The 17,457-nt window shown below is 43.1% G+C and overlaps 1 protein-coding gene across 1 annotated transcript in view; it reads right to left on the bottom strand.

The window, feature by feature from the left end:
- CABLES1 (Cdk5 and Abl enzyme substrate 1) overlaps nucleotides 1-17,457 on the bottom strand; it is a 501,414-nt gene that overhangs the window by 54,316 nt on the left and 429,641 nt on the right. The window contains exon 8 of the mRNA XM_086965640.1: nucleotides 4,820-4,926. Within this exon, the coding sequence (XP_086821766.1) occupies nucleotides 4,820-4,926 (107 nt within the window). The remainder of the gene's footprint in view (nucleotides 1-4,819; nucleotides 4,927-17,457) is intronic.

Here is a 17,457-nt window from a genome sequence, read left to right as displayed (position 1 = left end):
GGGAGATTTGCCCAGAATCACAGAATGTTTAGCAGCCCTGGCGAGACTTAAATCCGGTTTCCCAGCTCCGAGGTCGACCGCCCTAGCCGTTAGGCCACAACTTCTCCCCAATATACACATGACACTGGCTGTTGTATCAGTGAGAATAGCCATACATTTACTGTTCTGTGGATACTTTCTCCATCAGACTGGGTCCAACTAGGCAAAACAAAAGCATCCTTATATTTCTAAGTTGGGGAGGTTTAACCCCATGACCGCGTGCGGAATTCCGCTCCTTTGCTGGACATTCCGATCGTGGGCGTGGTCATGACGGCTCCCGGCAGTCATCAGCACAGGAGCACTGTGATGCATGACGGACGGGAGCCGTCATCAGCACGCAAGGGGTTAAAGGACATATGGTACTCATGTAGTGTTTGAATTTTTGGCTTCTAGAAGAAGCAGTAGGGGTAGGTAACATTAGGGCACGGTAAGTTGCTTCTAAGGCTCTTGAAACATTTAGTTCCTTTGGATACATTTTTAGACAGACAAAGTTTTAATATATGAGGCTCAGCCTCTCTAGAGTTAGGCATTCATGTAACATCCTCCAGCAGACCTTGCTGAACACCCTCTAAGGAATTCGGAGGTGTGTAAGGGACTTTAGGAATCCTTAGAGTGAGCCATTATCCTTGAAAGGGAAATGTGTATAGACCCAGAAGAGAACTCTGCTATTACCGTGAATAAGCAGGAGGGAACATTAAAATAAGCTCGAGTTTGGTGTTATGAATTTTGGAACTGGTTATACAAATGGATGTAAGACCTACTGGACTTCAATAGAGGGGGCAGATATCAATCAGTCAAATAGGAGTTTGCAAAATCAGGAGCAACTACATCAAAGCAACAGCTGAGCTGAAGACAAGAAAGTCTTAGTTTCCTTGAGGTAAACTGTAATTCAACGTCCGTTGTCTAGATTCAGTTCAGAGAAAGAAGACTGCACAACCACTAGCGTGTTGACGCAAAAGTCCATCCTTAATTTTGGTGAAACTATCAGGTGGATTCTAAGACCATCTTTGATGTCATAGAAACGTAGAAGGGATTCTCTTATCGAAAAGGTCATGTTTCCTCCCTACAATGGATAGGCTACAGCGGAGTTTGCAGGACAGAAACCTGACCTCTGCGTTGTGGATTGGTTTAAATGGAAGGCTCATGAAGGGAAGTGAGCCTGTTTTAATTTTTGAACAACTTTGGCATTTCCAGGACTCTCATGCAAAACACATTTCAAAAGATACCCCTGCCATTGAGCTAGAGTTACACTATACAAATGACATTAACACACATACATAATCCCCTGACTAAAAACTATTAGAATGGCATCAAAACATTATAAGAGCATAAGCAAGAAAAACAAAATTTCACAGGCCACTGCCGTCTAGTATCAAAAAATGTCAGGCCCCCATCCCACATCCAGGGATCAAGCTATAGAGACAGAAGTATTTTGGAGGGATTTTAAGATGACATTGTTGATGGATGGTGAAGAGATAGCCTCCATAGAAACCACTTTAAAGAATTGTTTTTTTAATATCCAATTTGCGAAACTTCACGTTACCATGTAGGTGCTTTTCCTGCAGGAGCAGAAGGTAGAATGGTCACTACAGAACCATTCCCTCAGGCACTGGGTACGTGGGGATGGTAGTGAACATATAATCACTATCTATGTGGACCGTCTGCATAAATTCTTTTTTTATGCCGAATGGTGCATGGCGTAAAATGTGCTTTTCGTTTTTTAGTACAAGATAATACAATAATACCTAAACAACTGACCGTTTTATGAGACAGTATCCACAGAGGAAAACCCCAGAATCTAGTAACAGCTTAATGTGATGAAAGAGAAACTAGGGGGACACGTAAACAAACTAAATTCTCACTGTTGAGAGAAGACTTTCTGTATTACCCACTCACACACCACATGCAAAAGAAATCTGAACCATGGTGGTCTCTAGTAGGAGTGGAGATGTGTGCTCATTTACCTCTACATTTGGACATGTATGAGGAAGCAAACATACTACTATATGCTGCTGTATTACAGGGCATGAACATTAATACTGATAACTACCTTTTGTAATATGACTGGTTAGTCCTAACCAGACGACACAGAAGGATCCAAGTATGTACATCTATGAAAGAGCCAAAGTGGAAGAAAAACATGTTCACTTCGCATGCATTTGTTTGGAACAAATCTGAAGTGTGATGCAATCTGGTAGAAATAAGGCATAACCTGCTATTTTCTAGACAGGTAATTGCATTTTCTGCATGAATCAACCATAGAGTGGTATCTGCTGCAAACCGGAAAGGAAGACATGCTCCACTGAAGACCACGCGAGTAGAAGCGACATTTAGTTTAGAATTAGAATAGTTTGCCTCTCTTCACAAAGAGAGAAAGAGATAAATTGGACCCACACTTCAAGGGAATGAAACCTCTCGAAAGAAAGCTAGGCACCTCAATCACTGGTCAGTAGGTAACAAGGGACTTTTAATGGGAACATATGTACAAGGTCACACGCGTGGTAGCAGTTGAACATTTTTTCCTGAGCTATGGGAAGCAGGTTCTCGTACCAATACAAGGGAGTGTGACATCGTTGGCAGCATTAAAAAGCAGAAGTAGGAGCAATAGGTGTCACAAAACATATGAGAATCCTTTCACCCTCTTCAACAAAACACATACAACATTTGGCACGGACTATGTTTTGGAGTACAATTTGGATATCAACATCTGACATGACTCACGGTTTCTCTCTATGAACCCCAAATCAGCATATCATGCAAGATACCAGGTAGCTTAGGCAAGGCATTTGCAGTGAGAGGCAGAGATGCTCAGCTCAGCAAAAGAGGCTGAGCTGAGCAAACAATTCAGGGTGGAGAAAAGCCTCCATTTTCACGCATTTCTTTCTATAGGTGAGATTTCATATCCGATCTTTGGATTGCAGTAGGCCAGTCTTTCAAACCTAGTTGCCTCCAAGGCCCTTGACACCGCCAAATCCACAAGTTATACCATGAACGTGGCACATTCCCATGCAAGGAAAAACACAGGATAAACCTAGTGCAGATACCGAGATCACAGACTATGTGCAAGACCTCTGATAGAGAGAGAACCCATCTACTGTCAGTGAGCGAGAGGCGCACCATTCTGACTGGAGTTTTCATGGGAGAGTTCTAGCTCGCATATGCCCCATCCCAAAGTACACTTTAAAATGTTTATTTTTATTTTCAATTCAACTTTGAAATGCTCAGCACATTTTCAATGCAATGTAACATGTTGCGTCAACTCAAAAGCATATAAGTACAGGTAAGTAATTTAGATTATGGTAAAGGACGGCCAGTGTCATTGGATGGCCATGAGCGGGGTCGGGAACTCAGTGCTCAGGAGTGTGATGATGTATAATGCATGCGTGAGGGTGAGCAGGTTGTTGAACAGAGAAGTGGAAACAAAGGGAAGGGAAACATTTTGTCCCCCCTACCAAAAAAACAAAAACTGTCGGGAAGAACAACTTGGCAGGCTCGAGTGTGTAAGAGAAAGGAATATCTTTGATGAGGCGTGTTCTGGGCATAGGTGTAAATTAAGCATGAGGTCAATCCAGCATGGTGTAGGTTCAGGCCCTGAGAAAGCAAAAAAACATGGGGTATTAATTAGTGCAGTGTATTTGGTTCAATGAGCCTTGGGAGACTTATAATGCAAGGTGAACTAAGCAAGGCACTTGGGAGGTCTTTAGCACTGGGGGGGGGGGCTTTTACTGAGGCAAAGTCACAAAGGGGAAGTTATTAGCCTGGAGGGTGTCATATGGGAGAACAATGCATTAGAGTGTGAGCAATTCTGTGCACATGCGATATTAACGGTGAACAGCGGTCATCCTTGGTGTGGGACTGGAAGAGAGTAGTTAGTTGATCGCGTGCCAAAGACAGAGGGGAATTTTCTGAGATCCCTGGCCTCTTCGCACCTGAGGGACAAGCTCTCTGATCTGGACCAGGTAACCACCATCTGTTGATCTGTTTCCATCCACTTACCAAAGGGGGCATAATACCGGCTTTCCAAAGATGTGTTACGGCTTGTTTGGCTAGCAGCAGTGCTAGTTCCGCAAAAGCGACCAATGCTTTATGTTTTTTTCTAGTAATTGAATATGTCTAATGCACAAAATGTCCCAGCTATGCAAGGTAGTATGTCCAGATGTTCAGTGACAGCTGTCCAAAAAAGGGAGGGCCTGGAGAATACCCACAGCATGTGTTGCGAGTCTGCATCTTGTGTTTTGCATCGGGCATTCGCTTCTGGGAAATCAGCATTTCTGTGTATTGTGTAAAATTGCATTAGTGAAAATGGTGCATTCTGCAACACTGAGTAAAGAAAGGCAAGAACGCAGTGTTATTAAATCCCCTGCCAATGACTGCCTTGTACTGTACACGGAGAAAGTTCCTCAAAGTACACTATGAATGCAAATTATGTTCTAGCCAGCAATTATCCACCCCCCTTCCATGAGCTTCCTGCCCTGTTATCACGCTGACCCCTGTTCTGCCTCTTCGACTGCTCATATGCCTGATCTTGTTTTGCTCATTCCACACAACCAGAAACTGGCCATTGACTTGAGCTTCCTGTTTTCCAAACGCCACAATCAAAACACAGCAGGGTTATGCAGAGTTCTTCAAGATTATCCCTTTTACATCAACGATAATAACTATTCTGCTTCCTTAATGTGGTGCTGGTAGCAACCACCGGACACCATGCAAAGACAGACCTATATTCAGTTGCATGCTGGTATGTTTATAGCCACACTGATCTGTTCCAGGTTTCCCATACCTCCTTATTTTGCTAAGGGTTAACTTGATGTAGGGGAACTTCTCCTTGAAGGTCTCGTTCATATCTTTCTTGAGGTCCGACGGCTTCACATACTCGATCACCGTGGTCTGTAATGCAACACGCCAAGGTGAGTCAACCCCGCTCCAAAAGACATGGGGAACGCGCAAGCTCTTACCAAGGAGAAACACCATCTGCACTTGTTCAATAGTCTTCTCAACATAGCTATAACATCATGAGCAAGGAAACTCCATACTAAGCAACTCATCTTACCATCTTCAAGTCTGCAAACAATGAAAGTCACAAGCTCAATTTATTTGCAAAGATTTGAGCAGAACAATAGTAGCAAATTGAGGATATAAATATAAATGGCAACAAAACATTCTAACGCACAGCAATTTGTTGCCGTGTTTCAATAGCACAGCTGCCTACTTTGCATGCTTACTCGACTTACTCAGAAGGCACCAACGGCAACTCTTTAAACATGTCGTTCCAGTGGTTGCAGGTTGCGGGTACCAGCACTCATTTTTTGGGGACCGGCACTTATTTTGATCAACTGGCTTTGGCCCAAAGAAAAAGAGACAGAAGATGAATAGGAAAAAAAGCAGAAGGAAAGGAAAGACAGAAAAAAATGGTGACAAAGGAAAACAGTAAAGGTGAAAAAGAACCTGCAAGAGTGACATAAAAAGACAAGAAGTGTTTGATGGAGGAAGAAAGAGGCATAAGGTAAAACCAAAACTAGGCAGTTTTGGTGATCAGCACCCAGGCATTCTGCAGCTCGGGGCCACAAAGACAAATTGTGGAAACCTACACTTTTTACTTTAATTATTTTTACAAATGAAGCACTGAAGGATAAAATCCCTGCCGGTATATTGGAAGTGACAGTTCCTGAGTTTAGACAAAAAATAATCTATTTTTTAAATAAACTAAGACCACAGTATGGGTAAAAAAACCGTAAGCATCAGTAATGAAAAACATACCAACATACACTAAAAGGAAAAATATAATTGAAAACAAATAGAATACAAGTCAAAGAGTTCACATTTGATATCTGCTAAAGAACGGAGGGGCATATTAGCAAGGAATTGCGATATGTATCGCAAAACGAGATTAGCGCGTTTATTGTTATCGCTGCCTATCGCTGGATATGTTAGCGGAGAAAACATGCTATTAGCAACTTTTAACTTCATTGCGCTAATATATCCAGCGATAGCGGCGAAATGCCGGAATATCACTGGAAATACAGCGATATTCACGCATTAACGCCAATGGGGACTTAACCTGACAATCCACCTCCCATTGAAAAAACAGGTAAGTCATGTTTTAAGCAGGCGTTAGATTCTAGAGATAATCGCGCTTAGCGCAACTTTATTTTATCGCTTTGCCTGCGTTGCTGATAGGCGATAGCTGTGTTAGTGACTGCTTTCAGTCGCTAACAGTTTGGGTACGCCCACTTTGCATGTCATTAGCGATAAATATCGCTCACATGCAAAGTGGGCCCTAAAACGGTCGCTATTGCCTGAAAGCTGTAGCTAACTGCTGTTAGCGACAGCTTGCTGATAGGGCGATAGAAATATGGCCGCTTTAGCAGCAAAAAGTGCCGCTTAAGCGGCGATATTGCCCTTTCTAATATGCCCCAGAGGGCCTTATTTGGAGTTCAGCGACCAGGTTAATCTGAAACAAATGTGCCGGCTATATGCACCGTATTACAAGTGCATTATATCCAATGGCGCTTGCTATACAGCGGACAGGATATCCGTGACCTCTGTGACAGAGTAACCTATCCGCCGAACCCTAAATCAGCACCGAAAATTAGTGGGCACTAAAACAAAAGAAACTATAACAGTGCAGCACACAGCAGCTGAGGTATGGATAATGTAAATAAATAGGTTTGTAAAGATGTGAGGAAAGTAAACCGAGCTTGGTTCAACATCTGAAAGCCAGAAAAGAATTCCAAAATGGTGGCTCTTTCGCTGAAAGGCTGGGGAAGACGCTTTTACTTCCTTCAAAGTGATGGCATAAAGATAGCACATCCCAAGTCAAGCTTAGGCTGCCCAAGAAATTTATGTTGAGAGCCAAAAAGCTGGTCTGCTGCAATTTCAAAGTCTTAAAAAAAACGAAGCAGAACATTTTAAATTCTGTCAAACGCTTAAGAAAAGCAGAGCGAATCAAAAAGATTCAGAAAATCATGCTCATATTTGTAAGCTCTCAAAACAAATCGTGCTGTAGCATGGAGTTCAGATTTGAAAACCTGATTGGTAGAAGCTTGAAATCTAAAGACCTTGGTGTTTCAACCTTGAAACAGAGAAAAAACCTAAGCCTGGACCATGGCTCCAAAGTCATTGGCATGAGATAGAACATATCTTTGCCACCTATGAAAGGACCATCAACTGACCAAATTATATAGATGTTGAGTGGTAATAAACTTTTGAGCAGAGTTCTGTATAGTCAAAAAACATTTCTGACAACACAAAGAACAGGAACTTAAAACAGCCCTGGCAAAAATGATAAATTCAGCCCCCGTGTGCAGATGTGCTAATCCGCGCTAGAACCAGAGTGACTTTTCAAGTTGCCGCCCGGATCATGTAACGTGCACTACCACTCCTGGAGGCCGAAAACAGCCTCCGCCTATCAAAACCAGCCTCCTGGGGCTCCGGCCTCCCCGAGATTGCCCACTTGCAATGCTGGCCAGTCCAGCCATGGCAATGTTTACAGCGCTTGCACTTTACCTTGGCCCTTCGGCCATTACGAACGATTAGTTATGTTTAAAATTGTGTATGTGCATTTTACAAAAAAAAAATGTTTTTGCTGCTAGTTATTGGTTGGTAAAGACCTTCTTAAAAAGGATGCACAGAGCACTTGCACTTTTTTTCTCGACCTTTCTGTCCCGATGACCCAGTTATTGCGTTTACAACTAAGCATGTGCACTTTTTCAAATGTTTTTTGCTGCTAGTTGTGAATTAAGCATGGGCTCATCATACACTTTGTCTTTTAGTTACTGACCTTTAGAATCTGATGTACCTTACTAAATCCTTGTTTTGCTGCTAAACCATTGTGTACTGTATATTGAAATAGGCGAGTGTATTTTAGTGAACTATTACGCATTGTTAGTAAGCTGCCGGTTACACAGTATAGTTTAGTGAATAGTAAACCATTGTTATTATGTCCATGATTCAGTACTGTAGAGAGAATTTTATATTTTGATATTTTATAAAAAGTTTTATTATCAAATGTTTTTAGGATAGAATTAAGACAAGAAACTTGTATAAATTGGTAAGAATTCATGTATGACAATTCTATTATTTAAAGTTCACGCCTTTTTGACTTTGCAAATTCTAAGATCGACTGCTACTGCTATGTTCATTCGTGTTTTTAAATGAAAATGATAACTTATAATTATATTGGAGATTTTTGGTGGAATGAATTGTGTTTTAAAAATTTATTTTATGTGGAATTCTGCGGAATTCTAAATCATAATAAAATATTTGAATTGTGTCACCAATGCAATGCTGCTGCTGACTGACTGCTGGCCGGTCCGGTTCAACTGTGGAAATTAACTCCAACACAAATGACTGGCTGCAGCTCTGCTGCACTGCCCATGACCCTACCCACATTTACATCATAGTTTATGGCAGGAAAAAAAAAATTCTTGTCAGGATGATAAAGGATAAGATCAATGGCAATACTATACAGAAAAAAACTGTCTCTGGACAGACCAAAGTGAGAAACTAAAGGCTGCCAACCTGGAAATGGGGTTTCTGCTCTTTCACTGCTATGGGAGTTGCTGGCTCTAATACATAGCATAGCCCTTTTCATGCTCATGCATCTCTTGTAATATATTTACACGTATTGGACCCTTACAATGAGTGCTTTTGGTAGAAATTATGTAATTGAGATACTTTCAATATGATTGTGATAAGCAAACGTTCAATCAGTTCTGAAAATGGTAACTTAACTACTACACCTTTTGTGAAGATAGACACTTGCCCCAAAACTGCTCTGTAGGAACTGAAAAACTGGGATGGCATAGTGAGCAAAAGAACGATGGATTAAACCCAGATCTATTGACTGGGGTGAACGTATGATTTATTCAGCATTCCGTCTATCATCTTGTTGTGTGGAAAGGGCTAGCATTAATGCATGAGTGAAGCATTTGTCCAAGCATGGGGTGTGGCTAAGTGTTTTGAAGTCCTCACCCCTCTTCAATGTTGTTGCGATATCCCTCAAGAAAAATTATAGAAAGACATCTCGATTTGTTTTGGAAATTGATGCTGGTGGGTAATACCTTAACACGAGTTTGTGGTCATTTCTGAGTGAACCTGTTGCTCACAGAGCACATTCATTTCACAGATGTTCATAAGCAGGTAACATTTTTATTGCATCACTTAATATTTAGTATTAGTTGGCGCACAATTTGCCAATATCGTGGTACTGCAGGATCATTATTCATTACTTCAGTAGTATGCTGTCAGTTAACAGGAGAGTAGTCCAGACTACCCATAGACAAAATAGTAATAATTTCATGGCCGTTTTATTTACGAGCCTTTTATCTCTGTGCCAACAATCTCAGTGATAGGGTTTAAGTCCAAATGCTACGGTCTTCACAACTGGGTGTCAGAAGTAACATGTGGGGCCCAATATTTTCTGACAGATTCGCCATGGTATGTATTGACCGGGGTAAAGCAAGTGCCTGTAACCTCAGCCACGTCAATCATATTACTTACATGTCACATTTTGGGAGTGATTCAGACTGATCGCAATCAGAAAGCACATGTCGATTTGTAGGGCAATTCCAGCCTTAACAGCATGTGTGTGAGGGTGCATCAAGAGAAGTTAGCACGCGCTGAAAGGGGGAGCTGAAACAACCGAAATGAGCCTTATTTGAAGCAAGCACCTTTTAACTCCAGGTAACCACATGATGAGCTTTCCCTTGCTAACAGCTTTTACTGCAAACCTAGAAGCAAGGTGCTCTGAGAGTCCTACTTAAGGATGGTAACAACACGTTACTCTGATCCTTAGACGGCGCCCCTGTGTTTACTACTGCTTTTCCACCTTTCATCCCTCAATGCAGCTGCACTATTACTTAACTAATCACTGTGCTCCTCCCGCAATTTCCTCGCCCCAAAATGTCATGACGCCCTCACAGCCATATTTCTTAACAACTCGCGATCCTCCTCACCCAACTCCACTCGTCAGAGCAACCTTACACTCAAGGCAAGCACTTGAGAAACCCCACCTCCATAATATCCCACCCACCTCCTCATGCTCAGAGTGCACACGCGATAACTTACTCATACACAAACACGCTCACCATCCCCAGGGACCACCCTTTATCACAGGCCGCTCATAAATTATGCAAAAAGAGCCACCCCATATATCTCGGGTCTCCAGTTAGCACCCACATGCACACATACATACACTAACCCTGGGCAAAGTACTACGCTATGCTCGTGCACTTTGCGAAGTTTGCGCTATTTCGCACTACGCAAATTGCATACATACGTAGCGTAGCGGTAATTTTTTTGCTTGCTCGCGGTCCTCAACGTCAAGTTGGCGACCGCGAGCGAGCAAAATGTGAGCGTGGAAAATAAACCTCCCGGCGAGATTCTCGGTGCGGGGAGGTCAGGTTTCGCGTATGCTCGCGACCGCTCGCAATGAGAAACTACGAGTCCGCGTTGAGAAACCTACAGCTCGAGTAGAAATCTACTCGAGTGGCAGAAAACGACCGCTTGCACTGTGCGGACAAGCATCCGGTACTGTGCAATCAGTGCGAACAGCATTTTGCACAGTGCACTACGCAGTTTGCGTAGCTACGTGTAGCTTGCGTAGTGCGAAGTGTATTTAGCGTAGCTACGCGTAGCGCTACTTCACGGACTACGCTCAGGGTTAAAATACACCAACAACTGCAGACGCATTGAAACAACGCATGGCGCCTCTGAAGGGATCCCAGGAATCCCATCTGCATCCAAGAGTAACCACAGAACCATCATGAACTGAGTAAAGGGGAGCCTCCAGCTGCATCCCAGGACTCCATTAATCACAAACACATACACTCCCATGCACAAACACACAGATTGATATTCAGACCCTATATAAGAAACATACACTCACTGAAGAACAAACGCTCGCTCACAAATACCCCCTGAATCGTGACCAAATAGGCTCATGATGTGACTGAGGGGTGGGTGAACGTGTGCGCGAGAAAGAACCATGGCCAGGTACATTTCGGCACAGAAATTGCTATATAGCCCATCAAAATTCACATAGCTGTGCAAGTTCTGGAAGTTGAGGTAAACAAGCAAATTTCAACAAGTGTACCACCATTTTGTAATGAAAGGAGAACATTCTCCTGGATAGGTGAGGAGTTGTAAGGAGGATGCTGGTAGGGGTGGGGTACAGCTTCGGTACATGACAGAAGCCTGCAACTAAGTATGCGATGGATGAACTGGCCATTTGATGATGTACTGTGCCGTATCAGTATATACTAACAGCAGGCTGCATCAGGTATATGATCACTTTACCTGAACACAATCATGCACCTGAGCAGGTGAGTCGACATCTGAGCATCTGACAGTAGGCAATACTGTGATACAGTCTGCTTGGGAGGCAAAAAAGGTTACACCAGGGCATATGATGATCATACCCAAATAACGGAACCCAGGTACTAGCTGTGAGGCAGAACCAGAGTATAAGATAGAAGAACATGACCATGCGTGCCTGAGTCTGACCATATGCTGGCTGTACCAAGTCAGTAGAAGGCAGCAGCAGGCCACAGGAAGTTAGTACTTTGAGATATTGTGACTGAACGTGGGTATTAGATGGGTGTACCTGGAATATAATGGCTGATTCAGGGAATTTGAAGGCAGCACACAGGCTTGACAGTCTATGCAAGTCATGGCAGTACTAGTGTACTAAGTGTGATGGTAGTATCGGGGTATAAGATGGCAATGTCAAGGCATGTCATGGCAACGCCCGGGCACATGAAAATGGTTCTTGGGCAGGTAGGACATCATGTTGAAAATGTTACTATGCATGATCATATGTTTGAAGAACCTGGAAAGTTACTCATGTACAACAGAAACAGGCCACAGCTAAAAGACTCGGGACATATTACTTGAGCGATAGATCTGGTTAACAGCTGCCGGCTGGGCAGTGTGTGTATACCACAAATGCATTAAATATTGGCAGCAACTTAAAATTGCAGACCATCTTTATTATATATAAGAATGCACTCAATGTACAACTATAGGACTCGCATTGTGCATCATATGTGCTCTACATAGTCCACAGCTGTAAGCTTTGGGCCTTTTTACCCTCATGGGACCGGTGCACACAGTACACAGTTGCAGACTGGGAAAAGCAAGTAAACATAAACCTCAGTCGAGGCTTACAGGCTTCAACTTGAGCAGCTGAGTGGTACACCACAAAAGGTGGAGGAATGTGTGGGCAGATCATAAACCTCAGTCGAGGCTAACAGGCTTCAACTTGAGCATCTGAGTGGTACACCACAAAAGGTGGAGGAATCTGTGGGCAGATCATAAACCTCAGTCGAGGCTTACGGGCTTCAACTGGAGCATCTGAGTGGTACACCACAAAAGGTGGAGGAATCTGTGGGCAGATCATAAACCTCAGTCGAGGATTACAGGCTTCAACTGGAGCATCTGAGTGGTACACCATAAAAGGTGGAGGAATATGCGGGCAGATGTTCAAACCTATTTAACGGTTTCAAAATTCCCATCTGGAGTTAGCAAATGCAAAATAGATGTTTCTGTACATCAATCCCATTTAAGGAATTGGTGAACGTTTACAGATTAAAAAAATGTGACAGCATCCCATACTGATTCACTATTTGGAAGGGTGGGGGTTGTAGACAGCCTATCCAAAGCTTGAAATGGCATAAGAAACCGTAAACTGGTCGCAAAACATTGAAGAGTTACTGACTCCCTTTTTGAGGTGGTAACATATTCACAAAAGGGAAGGGGTCCCAAGGTCAGCCCTTACCCTTTATGAATCAACAAAAATGATCATTGGTAAGTAGGCATTGGCCCAAGAGACCACTACCAACTCTCAAACAAACAGCTCAAAAAACGGAAAATGTTTTTATCTTTAAAGCAGCTCCTTCTCCTGTAGGGAAACAAGCTGCATAAAAAAAGTTGATTTAGAGGTGCTTTCAAACATTCCACCAACAGGCCACCATCCATGTGATGGGCACCAATCAGAGTGAGTCGCACGCTACTTCTATACATTTCGTGGAGGAAAGTCTGTTTACTACCCAACTGAAATCAAAATGTTACGACCCAACCTATTAGTACATAGGTGGATTCATGATATTCTTGACTGATTGCTGTTGTTTGCAACCAGTAAATCGTATAAATGGCTTCCAGTTGTGAAACCTGCACTGTGCACAGAAGTGTAAAGGGAGGAAGAAAAGTATATGGAGATAGAAGGGCACTATATTTCTGCCAAACTGGTGGCAGGTCCCAATTATATTTACAGATTTTTTTAGGTACTGTAGTATAAAATAAAATATTAAGTGCCACTTGATATAATTCACTAGTAACACTGCTGACGGGATATCCGTCACGTTTGTGACAGAGTAGCCTATCGAAAATAATCAATCCCTTAGTCTTTGAAGCAGATCACCACATGCACCCACTCTAGGGCTGCTTCAGGGCACCCGTGTCAGAGAACCAATGGGTTGGGCTAATCATGAAAATAAACCCAATCAAAAACAACAATTGATGGACAGAATGCAGAACAATGTCATACATTCACCCCAGTACAGAGATCTGGGCCTAAATCCATCGTTTTTTTGCACTCCACACCACCCCAGTTCAGACATGGCCATATGCAAATCAGCCTTGACCCTGTGCCTCATGGGAACAGTCCAGCTCATTTGTCACCCCGAGTGGGACGGGTATGCTCAGACGTGGGTCCCGTGCTCTCCATGCCACTGGAATCAAGCTATCCTGGCTGATGAGGGCTGAAAGCCCGAAACCGGTCCTTAGATGCTTGTTTCTAGTCCAGGGAAGACCTGGCTTGGCAGTTTGGGCTGGACTGTTCCCATGGGGCACAGGGTCAAGACTGATTTGCATATGGCTGGGTTCAAACCGGAATGGCATGGTGAGCAAAAAAACGATGGATTTAGGCCCAGATCTCTGTACTGGGGTGAATGTATGACATTGTTCTGCATTCTGTCCATCAACTGTTGTTTTTGCATTTGTCACCCCGAGTGGGACGGGTATGATCAGACGTGAGTCCCGTGCTCTACATGCCACTGGAATCAAGCTATCCAGGCTGATGAGGGCTGAAAGCCCGAAACCGGTCCTTGGATGCTTGTTTCTAGTCCAGGGAGGACCTGGCTTGGCAGTTCGGGCTGGACTGTTCCCATGGGGCACAGGGTCAAGACTAATTTGCATATGGCTGAGTTCAAACTGGAATGGCATGGTGAGCAAAAAAACCATGGATTTAGGCCCAGATCTCTGTACTGGGGTGAATGTAAGACATTGTTCTGCATTCTGCCCATCAACTGTTGTTTTTGCAATAAACCCAATCAGCAAGGAAAACTACATTTGAGAAATTTGGTAAACTGAACATTGGAATTGTTCCATAACATTCAGTATTTAACAACAGAAGTAAAATTATCTTTTTAACTGGTGCAGACTAAAAGAACCTCCATAGGCACCATCGTTAGTTAATGATGTTAAACAGATATTTCCACAGAGGTCATGTTCTATAACACGAAGACTTAATCCAGGGTTTTTCGAATTCCAGTGGTGAGCAAAGTGTACAATCCCCAAGTCACACTTTCGCCTAGTTCGCTGGATCATGAGATTCACGTTAAGTTGGCTATAAATAAAATAATTTATTACCCCAGTAAAAGCACATATTCAAGGAAGCGCAGTACAACAAGCATAAGTTTGTCCTGCATGCTTCTCCGGCCGAGAGGACATTCTTGGCAACCAGGGTAGGCCAGGGGCGTAGAGCCAATACAAGAAAACAGAGTGATAAATGGTGCATTTTAAATACACTGATCAAACCTGAGAAAACATCAACTAACATTTTAGTGGATTCTTTAAATGTTTATAGGCTACTGACAGAAATCTGTAAGGAAGAGATGAGTGATGTAACACCTAAAAAGCAGCTTTTACATATTTCAACGCAAAGCACTTTAGAACCAGCTTTCACCAAAATGACATAGCTTTTTGCTAAATCTTCAACAATTCTGCCGTAAAATGACGAGCTCATGAAAAACTTTCAATTCCACCTCCAGAAAGATGTTCCTTTCTGACTGTTGACAAAACTGCAACATATGCTTGTTTAAGCTCACACGTGTAAAGATCTCCAAATATTGAGCTTGGTGGGTTAATGCACCAGATTTCGGTGTGTGTGACTGGCAAGTCTTGTTTTGATCCCTAATCCATTTCCCATTCCTTTCGAGACTGAATAAGTGAGTGCCAATATTTGGCAGGATTACCGCCTGTTAATTAATCTGCCAGGAATCTGCACTATTCTAAATCAAAATAAAACAGTATTTGCCAGCATTCCACATTGAGCAGTTCTCATGCATCCGGCGTTAAGAACTGGCAACAAACATAGTTGCCTTGAAATAACTGTGAAACAAATGGTGTTGAAACATGCATAGGATGGAAGTCTTCCTTCAAGCTCCAGAACACACAGAATGCGTGGTGATGGACAATGTCGCCATAGCACATAAAGTGTCCAAGCCACTAAAGCATTAATGTTGTTTTTATATCCTGCAGGGGCAATATACATGATATAAATCAACATTATTACAAATGTCTCCAAAATTCATTTGAGAAGAATGCCCATATTCTCTATAAAGGTTGTTTCTAAATATCTTGAATAGAAGCAAAAGTGAGACAGCCAGACAACATGACTCCCAGTTTGCCATTATAACACTGGCACACGTAGTACACAATGTAGTGTTTTCATTCTGCAATGCTTTTGCCCAGGTAACCTATTGTACACAATATCAGAGTTAAGCTGCTTTTGACAGACCCAGGTTTAGTTTAATAGCAGAATAAGGTTTCACAAGCATTTGGCTGCCAAACTAAACCTTTTTGACGAGGCAGGAGACAGTGATGCAATGCCTACACAAGGGGAGTGCCGGTGTACTGCCTTTGCATAGACACCATCCCAGAATAAAGCACACAAGATATATATGGTAAAGCAAATTTTACATCTAACTTACAACACACTCAGAAAAACAGACTGCAGAGGCATTTGCGTCAGGCAGCAGAGGTATGCCTTTAGTACGACTTAATTTATATCATCAGAATTTTCTACTCATAGTTCAGGTGTCTGAAACCCACGCTATCCCTCAGGTCACAATGCTCCATCACCACAGGACAAGATCTAAACCTTATCATTTCAACTGGATTCCTTCTAAAATTGCCCTCGGCCCTTGGTTTAGCACTTGAGGGCACTCACTAAATACAAGGACAATCTATAAATTCAAGGTAAGAGTTGAGTTGTAATTTATAAAGTACAGTCACACTGAACTAACAACATCAGAAAAGATATAAAAATAATCAATAAATCAACTGAATTTTAGAATCAATCGTTTTTATTGCGTGGTATTCAGGAGATGCATACACAGCTTGCTGCCTACATCTGAAAGCCGGCCGAGCACGGATTTGAGCATGTATACACAGCGTATAGGTCTATACCCCGGAGGTCGAACCCGCGATGCAAGTCAGGTATGAATTCTATATTGTCTCAGCCACTGTTGGTGACCACAATTTAGTGAATAAACAAACTCACCCTCCCTCACCCACCCTACCCACTCTACCCACCCGTCCTCCGCATCAGTTCTAGCGCCATCACTATGGCTACATCTCAGCACCCCACCTGGAACAAGCAGCTGTTCAATCTTCCGGCCTACGGATGGATCCGGGATGTTCCAGTGGGAGTAGTTTGAGGATCTGTAAATACTTGGGGCAGGTCACCTCTCTCATATCTTTGGTAAGAAGATGTATATAAGGGGCCCACAGTTTTGCAAATTCTTTGCCCTTCCCTTCTACGCTGAGCGTAAGGCGCTCCATGGCCAGGAGTTGCCAAAGATGGTGTATCCAATCAATCGTCTCGGGCAGTGACGGCGTTCCCCACTTCGCTATGATGACCTGTCGCGCCGCTAGCAGGGCCATTGCGATCTGCCTGCCTCTCAAAGATGTCAGTGGAAATGCTTTAGGATGGGGGAGGCCCAACAGCGTGTGTTCCGGGGCGCGCAGCATTGTAATCTGAAATGCAGCATCAATGTTCTCAATAACCACAGACCAGTAATGTACTAATTTCGGGCAGTGCCAGAGTAAATGCACAAGAGTACCTGTTGAGCCACATCCCCGCCAGCAGAGGTCTGTCTTGGTCTTATCCCAACAATGTACACAAGCCGGCGTGTAATACCAGTAGGTAACCACTTTAAAGGCGGATTCTGCCCTGCTGTGTTGTATGCTGTGGGTGATAAGGGTCTACCCAGGTCAGTCTCCCACCAAACCTGGGCCTTTGTACGGTGACCAGAAGGGCGCGCGATAATCATAGCATACAGCTCAGAAATGAGCCTACGGTCATCCTTTTTACACACCAACCATTTTTCAAACTTTGTAAGGGGTCGAGACATT

Source organism: Lissotriton vulgaris, chromosome 4_1 (assembly GCF_964263255.1).
Source record: "Lissotriton vulgaris chromosome 4_1, aLisVul1.2, whole genome shotgun sequence".
Taxonomy (NCBI): Eukaryota; Metazoa; Chordata; class Amphibia; order Caudata; family Salamandridae; genus Lissotriton; species Lissotriton vulgaris.
The sequence above is the reverse complement of the archived record's forward strand: the minus strand, read 5'-3'. Positions and strand labels throughout refer to the sequence as shown.